This window comes from Choristoneura fumiferana, chromosome 29 (assembly GCF_025370935.1).
Source record: "Choristoneura fumiferana chromosome 29, NRCan_CFum_1, whole genome shotgun sequence".
Taxonomy (NCBI): Eukaryota; Metazoa; Arthropoda; class Insecta; order Lepidoptera; family Tortricidae; genus Choristoneura; species Choristoneura fumiferana.
In genome coordinates, this window is record NC_133500.1 from 2,894,161 (window position 1) to 2,910,449 (window position 16,289).

Sequence of the window (16,289 nt, forward strand, 5' to 3'; positions counted from 1 at the left end):
CATAGAGGACTGCCTGCAATAGAATTGAATACAACAAATCAAAGTATCACCTCAAAGATGTTATAGTTGGTAAAATCTACTTCCTGCTAGTCCGTATAAAGATTAAACATATGGAAATATCCATAATAAAGAGGGAAACAACTGGGTCGGGACCTAACACATTTACTGAGAATGAAACTGTTGCAAAATATGAGATCATGGATGGAGCTCCAGTCAGGGGAGAAAGCATACCAATTAGAGTATTTTTGGCTGGATATGATTTAACACCAACCATGAGAGATATTAATAACAAATTTTCAGTGAGGTACTATTTGAATTTAGTGCTGATGGACACAGAGGACCGTCGCTACTTCAAGCAGCAGGAAGTGACTCTGTGGAGGAAGAGTGACAAGTCTAGATTGCTCTTACACAACCCTCATCATCACAGACCCTCTCACATCCATCCGAGCCTCCGGCTCAAAGGCAGCAAACAATAGTGAATGAGACAACACCGGAAGTGCTGTTTCCCCTTGCACCAAGAGCACTCTCATCAACAAGGCCCTCTTCATGTGGAAGTCGAGAACCACAAACCTACTGAAATGGAGCAAGACAAACCTGAAGAAATAACTAACAAAATGTCAAATGACACATTGAGAGAACAACCAAGCTGATAAGTTGAATGAAAAACCTGTAGAAAAAGAGTATATCTCAAAACCCACTCCAGCTGAAAAGCCTGTTGTAACTGAGAAGCCTGTTGTAACTGAGAAGCCTGTTGTAACTGAAAGCCTGTTGAGAAGCCGTTGTAGCTGAAGCCTGTTTTAGCTGAGAAACCTCAAGTTGCTGAAAAGCCTCAAGTGGCAGAGAAGCCGCAGATTGCAGAAAAACCAGTGCCCGTAAGCCGATCAGAGAGTGCAGAAGCTGAACCAAGTCAATAGCCAAAATGTATGTGCGCCGTCGACATATCTGTCGCCGACGACATGAACTGTATGTTTTCATATCTGAAAACAATTGTGTAGAGGTTCAAAACCAGAATAGTATCTATGAATTGCAATATTCCATCATTGTTGGCACTGTTAATGCCTGTGGGCGATTTACATTAGGCTCGTATTTGATTCTATCAAAACATGCTAAATCTATGTCCATCTGCTGACCCAGTGAAAGTGTATGCCTGTACTGGCCAAATGTAAATTTGGCATTGATGTAGCCCTGCTCTAAGCAGTTTTGGAGCGAGAGATGTAGCTTTTACAATTGTTCCACACAAATAATGCTTATGTTAGTTGTTAAAACAAAATGTTATAAGCAAATTCAATGACATGATCAACATAGTCTTCCTGGTTTCAGGAAAACTTGTGGTAGAGACATGAACCACTTCAGTATAACAGTCCGCATAGTCATGTGGGAACTGCTCATTTGCAATATTTGTTTGTGTATAACTTATCAGGAGTCAACACCTATGTTAAAAGGAAAAAAGACTGGTATAAGAAAGTTAGAAATAATTTAAAATCAGGAGTGGGATTATTAAATAGAATGTCAGTTTAATAATATGAAGAATTTCATATTTCTGTATATTTACGAATGAAATCAAGTAATTATAACATTGAACAATTGCTACAATGAATTTATAAAATCAAATGAAATGTAGAGTAGGATAATTTTGTTGTATGAGAAGTAGTTAATACATTGCACGATTAATGCCATTGATTGCACTATCAAGAGTTATCAAACAGTTGTTTGTTCAATATGCCATTCTACAGAAAACTGTTATCTAAAAAGCTATTTGCTGTAGTGATCATTGTTATATTTTTAAGTTTGTAAGTTTTTACAACTGAAAAAATACCTTATTATGCAACTAATGACAACGTAATTAGTGTATTGTCACCATAAGTCATGTTACATGATGATTCACAGGCAAACCATTATCTTTTTATCGCATTTTAACAGCTACAACATCCACATAGTTAGAACCATGTATGGATCAAGATCATCATGCCATATTATAAGATGTGTGAATGAGATGAAATCTCAGAGCTGTAACATTTAATTCAAGTATTATTTTTATCAAAAAAAAAATGTAGCGTCAGGTAGCTTTTTGATTGTTGAAAAATATTTTTTTACTAAAAATTGCTAACTCGCGTAGTAAGTGAGCACAAGTCATTTTGTGATTAATCTATCCAAACATTGAAATTTTTTTAGTGTGTCTGCAACTAACGCAAAAATATCTCACAAGTATATATTTTTACTTTGTGTTTTACACAATTATATTCTCCATTGGAACACGATTTCATTGTTAAAAGACTGCACTTGGAGCCTTACCAATTTATATCAATCAACTGCGTACGTAGCACCAATTGACAGTCGAAAATCATTTAATTTGTGTATATTTATTGGTGCCCTATCCGTTTGTGACTACGCTGCTCCACAACGAAACTTAAAACTACCGTCAGCTAAAATGTGACAAGATAAACACTTAGAAAGAGTAGAAGGAAAGTTATGTGGTTTCTTTGGAGATCTGTCACATTGATTGTACAAAAAAATCCATTGGCTGTTTCCCGTGGCCGGGAATTAATAAAAAAAACAACTACTTTTTTAAACGGAACTGAGATGCCACGTTTTTAGCGAGTGACACTCCTTCTCGGCCCGGATAATACAGACATGGAAACACCGACCCTGTTTTTCGTGTACACAAAAAACAGAGCCTGTATTTCCATGTCGGTGTTATCCGGGCCGAGAAAAAGTGTCAACCATTTTAGCGTTCAACGGAAGGTCCGAACGATTTATTTGACCTCAGTATCAGCATAGAAGTGAATCTAAAAGACTAATCGTCTGTAAAAAGTATACTAAAATTGTATAATTATGGAGATAAATATTATTATTATTAGTATTTAGGTTTTAAAGAGAGATCGTGGGCCACGGGCGGCGATGCCCTCAAAATTGTATATTGTTTTTAACTATGGGTCCACTTTTATTGTATTCGGCTTTACCACTTTACTTTCAGATGTTATGTATTTGTTTGACTTGGCAAACTTTAGTTGTCCTGGATTGTTGCTAAGTCTGGCGCCCGCGGTCCACAATAGTTATTCATTATAATGTAAATTAGAGGAAAGTCCATGTTATGTAAAACATTATTCTGTTATATGTATATCTTATTGTTTGGTTTTAGTGTCTTATTGTATAAAAGGATTATCTTTTTTTCTAATGAGATTAAGGGCGCATGTCGATTATATCATATTGTTAATAAAATGTAATATATATACAAAAGTATTAATTTATTTGCATCACGTTAAATCGTTTCCCGATTTTAATATAACACCATAACTAACTTAGACCAGACTCGCGTACTCGACGTGAAACTATTTAGGCACTACTTTTTATTTGGCTAAAAGAATTATCCAAAAAGCAGCGGCTATACTCCATTTATTTAAAAAAGAAATAAAACTTAATGGTTAAATTTGCACACGTTTTCAAATGAAACAACGATATTGTGTTAACTTCTATAGTAAAAACATAATTAATACATCCAATAAATGTACATGTAGGTATTTTTAGTCCATTTGTGTTCGAAATACCGAGAAACATGTTACAATTTGACCGTTAATTCAAACCTTAAATGGACTATTAGATAAAGCGAACTGCAAATTTCGTACCTACTTGATACCGCGATGAAATGCACAATGGTTTCGTGATGGTTTCCCATAAAAGTGATGCTGAGAGTGAGTCCGAATTCGATAGTCTGCCGCGGCCGCGGCGGAACTTGCCGAAAGTATCAAAAAAATGTCATTTCCGGTGGGAAAAAAGGGGCGTTATCCATCCCATTACCATCCCATCCCGTTACCCATCTGATACTAAAATAAGTCATGGCATCAGTTAGAAATTTACTGGTAGATTTTTTATTTGACTGGATGGCAAACGAGCATGTAGGTCTCCTGATGGTAAAGATCACCACCGCCCATAAACATCTGCAACACCAGGGGTATTGCAGATGCGTTGCCAACCTAGAGGCCTAAGATGGATACCTCAAGTGCCAGTTATTTCACCGGCTGTCTTACTCTCCACGCCGAAACACAACAGTGCAAGCACTGCTGCTTCACGGCAGGATTAGCGAGCAAGATGGTGGTAGCAATCCGGGCGGACCTTGCACAAGGTCTACCACCTGCAACGTAGATACGGAAAAGCGAAATATATCAGTAAAAACCGGCCTAGGGTGTGTCGGACACGCCCGAAATAGGGTTCCGTAGCCATGACGAAAAAATTAAGTAATATTTTTCTGAGGATTTCGTATTTTATACGGAATCTTCCAAGTTTAGGTATATTTTATACCTTAGGCTGCTATTTACTCTTAAACTGCTAATTATCATCAAGCAAACTTAGCCGTTATAGTATACTTACTACCATCCTGAATTTTACAATTTTTTCCACCCACCGGTTTAGATTTTAGAGGGGCGGGGGACGCTCGACTTTAATGAAAATTTGCACTTTAAAGTTGAATATTTCGGAAGAAAATCACTGAATCGAAAAATCATCTTGGCAAACCCCTAATGGTTTTATAAGACCTATCCAACGATTCCCCACAATATAGGGTTGGATGCGAAAAAAAAATTTACCCCCAGTTTACGTCCATGGGAGATACCGTAATTTTTTTTTATTTTTTTTTTTAATTTTTATTGTACCATTTTGTCGGCATAGTTTACAAAATTACAGCTTTCTATCATTGATAGTCCCTGAACAAAGCCGCGGACAGACGGACAGACAGACAGACAGACATGGGCGAAACTATAAGGGTTCCGTTTTTGCCATTTTGGCTCCGGAACCCTAATAATAGATGGAAAGTGACTCCTTCAACGTTTAGAACCGCGATATCTCAGGAATGGTAATTCGTAGAAAAAAAGTATGAAGACCATTTTTGTAATAATTTTAAGATCTATAATTTTTTTGAGCGTCTGCCGAGCACTTCCGGCAAAAAAAATATTGACATACCTGCCTATTTCGCTTTTCTGTATCTACCTACCAGTAAATTTCTAACTGATGCCATGACTTATATTTCAGTAGATATCAGATGAGTTAAAAAACGCCCCTTTTTTCGCACCGGAAATAACATAGGTAACACATAACATTTTTTTTTGTTACTTTCGGGAAGTTCCGCCGCAGCAGACTCGGAGTTCGGACTCGGCATCACTTTTATGGGAAACCTTGTACATTTCATCGCGATATCAAGTAAGTACGCAATTTTGCAGTCCGCTCTCCATCTATACAGCAACACGAAAATTGGGCAAATGGACCAAATTGCATCGTAAATTGCCGTGACGAGGAACTCTTTCAAAACAAATTGCGTTATTTATTACGTCACTAGCTGTTGCCTTGCCTGTGCGACTCCTTCCGCGTAGAATTCTTTATCGCTATCCCGCGGGAACTATGCAATTTTTCGGTTAAAACTTATAAAAAATATCCTGTCCTTCCCCGGGACTCAAAACTATCTACTACCTAGGTATACCTACCGAATTACATCATAAAAGATTACAAACGAATTTAGGTACTTACTTACAAACTTTCCCATTTATAATATTAAAAGGATTTGGCTGGCAATATAATTCCAAAACCACAGCCCAATTCGTACCTACGTGTTCCCAGCGGGGTTACTCCGAAATTCGAAAATTGAAGTCTGTGTCGTTCCGTCTTTCTGACGCTTATACTATTTAATATGAGAGTGAGAGGGACGGTACGATACGAATTTCGGAGTAGGCCCTCAGGTTTGCACTTTTATCGGGTCTTTATCGTTTTTATCGCCAGCCTGTTTGTAGGTAAAACAACGTGTGACAATATTAGGTACAGATATTTCGCCGACCCGCCCACCAAACGCATGGCAAATTTCAATTAAATTCAATGAGGGCTATCGCGTATTTAATTCGCCACTAGAGGCGCTAGTGTAGCGTGAGGTCTCCGAAATGTCAAATCTCATAGTTTTTGGGTGAGCTACGCGGGTTTATTTATAATTAGAATAATTTTGTGAATATTTTGCAATATCTGAAATTAATTATGGCAAATATGAAATATGCGTTCCGGGGCAGTGAATGTCTGAGTTTTGAGACAGTTTTGTCTTTCGGAAACCTTTGTCCTCCCTTTTTTCCTAACAAAACGGGGACTATGCAACACTGTGGCATGCTCGTTATTTTTATGGTACGGTTTTAAGGTGTATTAAAATATGATTTTAATCTAAACTTTGTTTTCACGCCCGTAATAACAGACTTTGAAAGCCATACTTAAAAACCACGCGCCATCTAGTGAGACAAAAAACGATAGCCCTCATTGAAATCGAATAATATCCTGAAAATATTGGAGAATCTCAAATTGATTTTTGTTTAAATGATATTATAACGGATAACTCACGTAAACGTCACGTAACTTAAACCGAGTTTAGCTCGACATGTTTCGGGCTATTTCGTATTTCGTCCTCTCAGGAGCACGCGACTCGGCGGCTGCCGCAACACGCACACTACGCGCCACCGCTCTGCTCGCACGACTGTCCGACGAAACTTTCGCCAGTTTCGAAATACGAAATAGCCCGAAACATGTCGAGCTAAACTCGGTTTAAGACGTGAGTTATCCGTTATAATATCATTTAATATGAGTGAGTCTCACGGTAGTTTCATGATTTTTGTTTCTTTCGTTCCGTTTAAGCTTTATAAACAAGCTATGGGTGGTATTGAGAAGTTCATTGAAGACTGGATATCAATTATTCAATTGTTACGAATAAAGTATCTAAGTACTTGTCGCATCATTTAGTTCATTTTTAAATGACGGGATGTTCACTGAACATGATACAAGATTTTTCTCTCACTTCATCTATCTATAGGTAATACTTACATATATAAAATTCTCGTGTCATTTTTATGATTTTTTTGTTTACCTACTTACCTATATTCGATAGGTCTGAGAATAGGATGTAATAGTACATTGTGTCTTAAGGGCGGTAAATAAGGAATTACGAACGAGAGTCTATGTTCGTAATTCTAGTACCGCCCGTGCGACATACAATGTTTTTCATCACATTTGCAAGTAAAATTTTATATTTGTAAAAGAAAAAATATAATTGTTCCAAATATTGGCGATACCTTAGGCTGTGCTCTTGGCAACGTCGCCCTCAACCTCCCTCGGCATGCGCCGCAACGTGCGTGTGCATGTGGTCCATGTGGTCTTGCAGCAGCGCGCGCAGCACCATCAGTACGGGCACCGACTCATTTACCGCCCTTGGGCTTCATGGCAAGAAAATGTGTACGCGCAATGACTCATTTACCGACCACGGGTTTCATGACAAGCACATTAAGGTCGAGGGTTTTATTTGGGGGGTTGCAACTAAGGTAGCCTGCATGTTACGACACTGTTTACGAGCAAGTGTGATGAAAACTATTTTTCACACTTCTACGCAGACGGAGTCGCGGGCAATAGCTAGTAATCTATAAAATTATAAAGAGTCCTGGATGATAGAGCAGAAATTACGTGTAGGTAAAGGTTCTCTTTTTAACAATTTATTGAATCAGGCGCTACTTTGCGGAGGTCCATATCAGGGCGTTTTCGTGTACAGATGTCCCTGTCTTTTTTTTTCAATTTTGAAAATTATGGCTTTTCCTACTCAGAATCAAGAGCACAGTCGATTCCGATAGTCTAAAAAAAATACAGTTTTATAGCGTTTTTTCCATACGCTCAGATGGGCGTAACAAAACTGACTCATAAAATATTGTACTTATGAAAAAAAGGGGCCCGCACATTGTTTTAAACTATCGGAATCGATTGTCCCTTCGATTCTGAGTAGGAAAAGCCATATTTTTTCAAAATTGAAAAAAAAAAAGAATAGACATCTGTACACGAAAACGCCCATCAATTAACTAAAACTTTTACTTTTTTTTATTGCTCACCCGCGACCTTATGATAGGGTCGTTTGTTTATGCGGTTCCTCCACCTCCAGACTGTAAGAACACACATAAATCACACAAACCCGGATGGGTGCACCACCACCACCACACTACACTGACGCGTTTCGAACTCAACATGAAGCTCTCATCTTCAGAACAATACAACCGTTCACCATGCTACCACAAGTTTGTTGAGTCATATTACTTATTCTGTGGTTAAGTGTAACATTGCATAAAATCGCAGGTGAGCAAAGTGTACTTGTTTTAATTCTCTAACGTAAATAAGGTAAGGGCGGAGTTAGCGATATTCCTACGAAACCGATAATTCGGGAAATGGGGGCGAAGCTGCGGGCATTAGGTAGGTACCTTTTTATTTGAAAAGAATAATGAGCCATTAGTGATGTGCTAAATATAATGTCCACGAACGGCCATGATTTGATTGCTCGTCGTCGCAAAACCAACTTCCATTACAAAATTAGGACGGTTCTTAAACGCCGCTAACTCACTCGTACATAATTATGGATATTTTTATGACTAACGGGTAATATGTTAATTATCTTTATTAGAGCTTTGCGGTTTTTACTCCCACTCAAAAAATACGGTTGCGATAGAAGGCGACCGGCACCGCAAAAAAAGCATTGCAAATGTATATATATTTTATTTATAACGAGATAAGGTACTCTTAGGTATATTTCGCAATGAAAGACCATGGTTCGCCAATCAGTTTCCCTATGATAATTATGATAAAAGACGCATTAAAATTTCTATAGGTAGGACTTTGTCAAAAATCAGCGACGGCTATTCATTCCGACATAGCCAAGCTAATTAGCTCGTTGAAGTGGCAATGGGCAGGTCATTATAGCACGGAGAACAGATGGCCGTTGGGGCCGCAAAGTTCTCGAGTGGAGACCGCGGATCGACAAGCGCAGCGTAGGACGTCCACCAACGAGATGGACGGATGGCCTGGTTAAAGTCGCGGGTTCACGGTGGATGCTAAATGCAAGCCTCTGCCAACCGAAGCAACTGGGAGGTCTATGGGGGCGGCCCATGTCTAACAAGGGACGTCCTACGGCTGAGATGATGATGATGATTCCTTGATTAAGGTAGAGCCAGATTTCCACACCGCTTCCGCGCCTTTCAAAAGACGGCATCAAAATTTTCTTTTGCACTAGGAAGTGGCGTCCCTTGCCATCTGGCGACTAGTAGAGGGAGCGATCCTCTTGCTTTACCACAAAGCCGGCTCTGTCAAAAACATCTGAACTCAAGCGGTCACGAAATGTCTGAGTGCTTAGCTGGCCCCGATATTTATGATGATGACTTCTGATTTCATTACCCAGATGTGCTCACGAATTAGTTAGTAATTAATAATGACTACAACTACTGCATACAGTAGAATAGATGCAGCATAAAGGTACAGAGAGGGAGCGTGAAGTGGTCCACATAGTCTTTTATTTATTCCACTCGCTTAGTAACTTGTTAATTAAGATGTAAACCATAATAAATACAAACAACAAAGCTTTCTCCTGTTTTTTCCAGAGAATAATTTTCAAGAGGTGCGCTGCGAGCGCGTGTTTGAATCGATGCGTTTGTGCTGCATCAAGTTCAAGCCGCAGTCGCTCGTGTGTTCGGGATACGACTTGGAGCCACGCCAGTTCGCGCCCGACACTGAGAAGCTCGACAAGTCTAAGGTAAGGTAACACCCCAGACAACAATCGAGCGCGTCAATATTCTTAGGGAACCCGCAAACAACAATCGAGCGCGTCAATATTCTTAGGGAACCCGCAAACAACAATCGAGCGCGTCAATATTCTTAGGGAACCCGCAAACAACAATCGAGCGCGTCAATATTCTTAGGGAACCCGCAAACAAAAATCGAGCGCGTCAATATTCTTAGGGAACCCGCAAACAATCGACAATCTTAGGGAACCCGCGCGTCAATATTCTTAGGGAACCCGAAAACAACAATCGAGCGCGTCAATATTCTTAGGGAACCCGTAAACAACAATCGAGCGCGTCTATATTCTTAGGGAACCCGCAAACAACAATCGAGCGCGTCAATATTCTTAGGGAACCCGTAAACAACAATCGAGCGCGTCAATATTCTTAGGGAACCCGCAAACAACAATCGAGCGCGTCAATATTCTTAGGGAACCCGCAAACAACAATCGAGCGCGTCAATATTCTTAGGGAACCCGCAAACAACAATCGAGCGCGTCAATATTCTTAGGGAACCCGCAAACAACAATCGAGCGCGTCAATATTCTTAGGGAACCCGCAAACAACAATCGAGCGCGTCAATATTCTTAGGGAACCCGCAAACAACAATCGAGCGCGTCAATATTCTTAGGGAACCCGTAAACAACAATCGAGCGCGTCAATATTCTTAGGGAACCCGCAAACAAAAATCCAGCGCGTCAATATTCTTAGGGAACCCGCAAACAACAATCGAGCGCCTCAATATTCTTACTAAGGTAACCGCAGACATTCAAAGTGCGTCAACTACTTGTCTATGGTAACAAGCAGACAAAAATAAAGGGCTCAGCTCAATCAATCAATAGACTAAGGTCTATAATCAAATAATCAATAATCAAAATGGTTAAGACAAGAACAAAGCGCGTCAACAGTATAGTCTAAGCTGGTAACGTGTCAAAGCTTTTTGTACCTATTGATAAAACAAACAATAGGTATACTAACCTAATCTCGTCCTACTTTTTTTTGTTTGTTAGCCTGTTAGTGTCCCCCACTACTGGACAAAGGCCTCCCCTTCTTTCCGCCTCTCGTCCCTATCGAGAGCATACTCCTGCCACTCTTATTTGATATGTGTCCAACTCGTCCCGCCATCTCCTTGCAGAATAAAAAAATAGACAATGAACAGGATAATAAACCATCTTTTTTCTTTTCAGTAAATAATGGACAAGCGTCAACGCAGCCAACCCCTAGGAAAAAGGAGTTGGATTTTCAAGTACCCAAGGACTTTTCAGCTGACTTTTACAGTGCTGGGACTCGGCATTTTCTTCTCGAAACCGCTGTACGATATCTTCTTGAGACCGCGCGAGCCTTTTGACTATTCCGAACCACCGACAACTTTCACCAAAAGACAATCCAAAGTCTTGAATCCAGAGGCTTGAGTTGATTTTAATATAGGTATAGTTTTGTTTAATATTATTATGGAATCAGTTTCCAAAGCAAGAGAGAGACTCGCAAAATATCCAATCATTTTCGCGAAGTGCGCTAGGCAAAGCGCGTTGTACGCTCGGTGTGTGTTACTTTTAGAAGACCAAGTGAAAAAAGACAGTTGTGCTAAGGAGTTCCAGGAATTCAAAGCTTGCCTGCAATCTGCTGCCAAGGATATGAAAACAAGGATCTAACATGAGGGTTAAAGAGTTTATAGACTTGCCTTTGAAATACCATATTTTTATAGGAACGGTTATACGACTTGCTCTGATCGTGTATGGAGACATACATGATAATCTTTACGATGTCCCATACACAGATGTTGATTATAAAGTGTTCACGGACGCCGCTCGGCATGTTGTTAATGGAAATTCTCCATACAAACGTCATACATACAGATACAGTCCTCTGGTAGCTTACCTTTTGGTACCGAATATTATCCTCGGAAGAAACTTCGGGAAAATACTCTTTTCTGTCTTTGATATCTTAGTCACTATCGCCGTGAAATCTTTGGTGCGGTACCAACTGGGATCTAAAAAGGAAAACGTGACAAGGATTTCTACTTATTGCTCTTTATTTTGGCTTTACAATCCTCTAAGCATTGGTATCTCCACGAGAGGCAATGCCGATTCTGTTCCGTGCTTTTTCATTATACTTTCGATATTGTTTTTACAAACTGAGGTAGTTAAATCGTCATTCAAGTATGTCTTTTCTGGTATTTTGCTGGGTGTATCTATTCATCTGCGGTTATACCCTTTGGCATTTAGCTTTCCAATGTATTTGTCTTTGGGCGAATATAAGATCAACAGAAAAACAAATTTGAAAGAAGGCATCATAGCACTCCTGCCCAACGCGAAGCAATTGACTTTAGCGTCAAGTTGCGTTGTAACTTTGTTCTTACTCACCTACGGAATGTATTTGTTATACGGCTACGAATTTTTATTCGAGACCTACATCTACCATTTATTCAGGAAGGACACGAGGCATAACTTCTCTGTGCTCTTCTACTATTCTTACTTGACAATGGATCAGCTAGCATTTGATATTGTAAAGGCGCTGTCGCAAATATTTGAATGCGTAATTTTGTTTGTCGCTAGTTTGACATTCGGTTGTGACCCCAAGACTTTGCCGTTCGCATTGTTTTTCCAAGCGGTCGTTTTAGTTGCGTTCAATAGCGTGATGACGTCACAGTATTTTGTGTGGTTCTTGTCTTTACTACCATTAGTAGTGCACGATTTCAGAGTAAAATCAGCGAACGCTTTATTCTTGACTCTGATCTGGGTTTTCGCTCAAGGCGCCTGGTTGTTTTATGCTTATTTGTTAGAATTCAAATGTAGAGAGGTGTTTATACTTATTTGGCTGAAGAGTATTGTGTTTTTCTGCGCCAATATTTTTGTGTTAGGCCAACTCGTAAGGAGCTATACGCCAGAATATGGCTTCGGTCAAATTCGTGGTTCGAAAGAAAAACATAAGTAGCTAGCATTGAGTGCAATGAATTTGTTAATAGAATAGAAAGTTGTAGATATAGTTAATGGATTTTATCATTAAATAAATAATAAAATTAAATCCTAATATTTTATTTTCCAACAACAGTTTACTAACATTAAAACCACTAACTCATGTTATATTAATTAATTAGAAATGCATTGGCAAATTACTTGTATTCATAGCCAACTAATTCATGCGCACCAAAATTCAATAATTAAACACTTGCAATGAACCTATTAAAAAAAGGCTAATTCGGTAACCATAAAATTTGAATCCGTTAAGGTCAAAAAATTCAGGTCAAGATTTGACAGACTAATTAGTATTGATTACTTTCATATTGTGATACCTGTATTGCCTGCGTTGGATTGCGTTTATCTCAGAAACGCAAGTTTTCTTGGACACACTTAAAATATAATTGGACCTTGTAATGATACTCGACTAACTAAACAAGTATAAATAGGCATTAACAAATTAAAAAGTATGAATGATTCATTGCAAGCCCGGGAACTATTTCTTCTCAGGCATATTGACTTTGGTGAGGTCTTCGGTCTCTCCCTGAGACATGTTGGAAAGCTTTTTGCCGATCCGCTCGTGCACGTCTAGATATTTGGCGACGCAGCGGTCCAGGCATACTGACTCGCCTTTCCCTGAATAACAAAAGATACAAACTGATAATATTGGTAAAGTAACAGCAACTTATAAAAGGATGTAGATTAACAAAAAGGATCCTTTTGTTCCTACTGAAAGTAGATCCATTTTTTTTTATCTATTACTTTAAGAAGGCTTAAGTACACCAAATGTGACTATGTCAGCCTCAAGGGAAGTCACAGAGAACAAAGCCAAAATTAAAAAAAAAGTAGTACAGTATCCTTTTTGTTAAACTACGTCCATTATGCTATTGTATAATATATCCTACTTTATTATATAGTTGTATTCCTTACTGATATTATAAATGAGAATGTAAGGTAGATATGCTGTTCGTTTCTTCATTCTTAAGCCGCAGAACCGATTTGGATGAAATTTGTTATAGTGATAGTTGGAGACTGGGAAGGACAAAGGATATTTTTTATCCCGGAAAATTGCGTTCCCGCGGTATAGCGATAAACGAAATCTCCGCAGACGGAACCGTGGGAAAAAGCTAGTAATATAAATGCCAAAGAAAGCGAGTGTCTGCGTGTATGTTTCTTACTCTTTCACACTAAAACATATGGACAGATTTAGATGAAGTTTGGTATGTAGATAGCAGGATTTTGGGTAGGTACACAATAGACTACATTTGACAACAATTTTCCTACAGGCATCGGGATGTACGGATAGCATATAAAACTCCGAAATCTTAACTACTAGAGACATTTGAAATGTAGAAGTTGTGACTTATGATAGTTGCGATAGATGGCACCACACACCACTGTTGGCATATGCACGCAATCAAGATTTTCGAATTATTATATTATTATAACTGTGTCCCACTGCTTTTCGAATAACAAGTGGAATTTAAATCATTCCTCATAAAACTGATAGTGATGAGATGAATCATTTTCGGAACAGACTGACCATTCTGATCATTCTGAATTTATTAGAATCCAATATTATTTTATTCTTGTGGACCCATGTGGACTGGTTAAGTAACCAGTGACATGGGTAACTGTGATGTGATGTAACTTATTGATTTGGTTCCTCAACTAACCAAGTTCAGGCTCGTGGTACTTGACAGGTATGCACTTGTGATGACACGCTGACACAAGTCGGTTGTACATGTCGGACATCATCTCAATCTCTAGCTCTTGCACCAACTGCAGCTTGGCGGGGTCCAACTGGGGCATCGCCATCTTTTATATTATATCGCGCTCGTAAGTTCTGGAAAGAATGAGAGGCTACACTTTTATACTGTTACATAACATGTTTTAACCTTTCACTTTGTCTTGCTCGCGCTTAAATATTTGCTGTCGCGCTCGCACAGATGAGTTTATACGAATGCAAACAAAACAAACAGAGACAGCATCACACTTATCCATCAAATAAATTTAATCAATGGATGGTGATTTAATAAATAGAATGTTTTTTTTTTCCCAGGATTTTACCCTATTTTAATGTTTAATGGCAGGCAAGTATATTTATCCCTTTCAAACCCAACCGATATGATTGGATTGTGCAGGTGAATTACATTTGAATTTCAATTTGACATGGATAACGTCCACTGTCATAACTCTTACATTTGAATTTTGAACTTGACATGGATTCTACATAAAGTCGATTGTTGTAACTCTTTTCATACTCGGCTTGGTCAAAAGGGTTATTAAATTTCCAATAAAAACACAAAAAGTACAAACATTAACTTCTTTGCCAGATGTTTGGCAGGCCACATGTTTGACTTGGCTGATCAAAACCATTTATAACAACATAGAAAGGACAGCAATTTTTTGTTGCTAGACATGGTTACTCATGACCAATGTTATTTTGGTATATAAGATTGTGTTAGGACTTTTTTACTGGTTGTAACATCCAATATGTCATTCTAACTGGTGTTGCTATTATAGGTTTTGAGTGCAGTGCGATTTCACAAACCTACAAATTCAAAGTTTCCTGTAACTGTCAGGGTACTCTCCTTCGTTAGATCTGCGCATGCGTTCCCGCGCTTTCATGTTCTCCAGACGGCGCGCATTGATGCTGTTTCGGGAGACCACAAATAGGGACAAACTTGTTACTGTTATTGCAACCCTGAAATACCACAGTGCATTAATTTGTGAGAAAAACTTTGAAATCGAATCTAGAAATAAATTTAAATTAATCAAGGTTTGACAATACTTTTATATTAACTACCTATTTGCACCTCGAGAGTTTTGTAACTTATTTTTTTTATAAAAATTATGTTCCATCTTTCGAACTATACTAAATCAATTTGTTTCTCCACTAAAAGAAAGCAAGGTAAATTACTGAAATGGATATGGACCTTGGCAAAGTAATTCCAAAATCAATTTATTACTCCATTTCTGTTGATGATAAAGTGCCAGTACTTGATGAAATTTAGTTTTTGATTACATATGTGTCTTACTTAACTAGCACATAAAAATTGTTTAAAACCTCGTTCCTAATTCTTAACGAAGTTTTACAGGGTAGCATAGTAATTTGTTGCGTTTCTTTTTTATACTTCTTTCTATTTTCCATTTTGATTGACACTTTTGAGGAAAAATTGCTTCAGCTCCTATTTTCCTTGGTGCACCGTAGCTTTTTTAAATCATTATGAATTATGTGAATGGAGTTAATCTGGGCTTTTCCTAATATTTTTTTCCACACGGGCTATCAACTCGTTTAAAAAATTGTATAATAAAATATTAAATTATCGAGGCTCACCGCAAAATACTTTTTAAATAAACACTTTTAAATTTTTTATTATTGAAGTAATTACCACGACAGTGCTATTTTTCCAAATTTTCCAAGCGGCATACTATTCTCGTGAATGAAAATTCTAGACAAGTCAGACAAGATGAAAAATGTGAGGTTAGGTTTTTAGTATTAGTATGTGACACGTTATGTCATACACTGGTGGCGCTACTGTGCATGTATCTGAGAAACGAGCGTTTTTCAACCTGAAAAATACTTAAGTTCCCACTACAAGTATGAAGTATGTAAGTAATACATACTTTTGATCGGTAATTAACGATTGCATCACTCACTACAAAAAAAACACCAGTGTTACCAATTTAGGACCGTAGCCAATTTGGCTGTAGTTATTTAACATTATTT

General features: G+C 38.3%; 1 protein-coding gene and 2 pseudogenes across 5 annotated transcripts; 2 read left to right on the forward strand and 1 right to left on the reverse strand.

The window, feature by feature from the left end:
- Nucleotides 1-3,231, forward strand: part of LOC141444059 (uncharacterized) — a 13,411-nt pseudogene extending 10,180 nt beyond the window's left edge.
- Nucleotides 3,232-11,161: 7,930 nt separating this feature from the next.
- On the forward strand, nt 11,162-12,623 carry LOC141444150 (GPI mannosyltransferase 1 pseudogene; annotated as a pseudogene). Its single transcript, XR_012453137.1, has one exon. The product of XR_012453137.1 is annotated as a GPI mannosyltransferase 1 pseudogene (transcript).
- LOC141444151 (mitochondrial import inner membrane translocase subunit Tim10-like) lies at nt 12,619-16,063 on the reverse strand. 4 transcript variants are annotated; one of them, XM_074109594.1, is made up of 4 exons: nt 15,897-16,061; nt 15,115-15,263; nt 14,233-14,402; nt 12,619-13,192 (listed from the first exon to the last, which is right to left on the reverse strand). In XM_074109594.1, exons 3-4 carry the CDS (start codon nt 14,372-14,374, stop codon nt 13,053-13,055), a joined length of 282 nt encoding a protein of 93 aa, XP_073965695.1. In that variant the 5' UTR covers nt 14,375-14,402; nt 15,115-15,263; nt 15,897-16,061; the 3' UTR covers nt 12,619-13,052. The 4 variants fall into 4 exon arrangements, with proteins under 4 accessions (XP_073965695.1, XP_073965694.1, XP_073965697.1 ...); XM_074109593.1 differs by having other exon boundaries at nt 15,111-15,263; nt 15,897-16,060; XM_074109596.1 differs by lacking the exon at nt 15,115-15,263 and having other exon boundaries at nt 15,897-16,063.
- Between the last annotated feature and the right edge of the window lie 226 nt (nt 16,064-16,289).

What these genes read in the sequence shown, in the direction of transcription:
- LOC141444151 (XM_074109596.1), bottom strand. Translation starts at nt 14,374, where the DNA reads ATGGCGATGCCCCAGTTGGACCCCGCCAAGCTGCAGTTGGTGCAAGAG. An exon ending in GTACCACGAGCCTGAACTTG is followed by an intron (nt 13,193 to 14,232) that starts GTTAGTTGAGGA and finishes TTTGTTATTCAG; the next exon opens with GGAAAGGCGAGTCAGTATGC.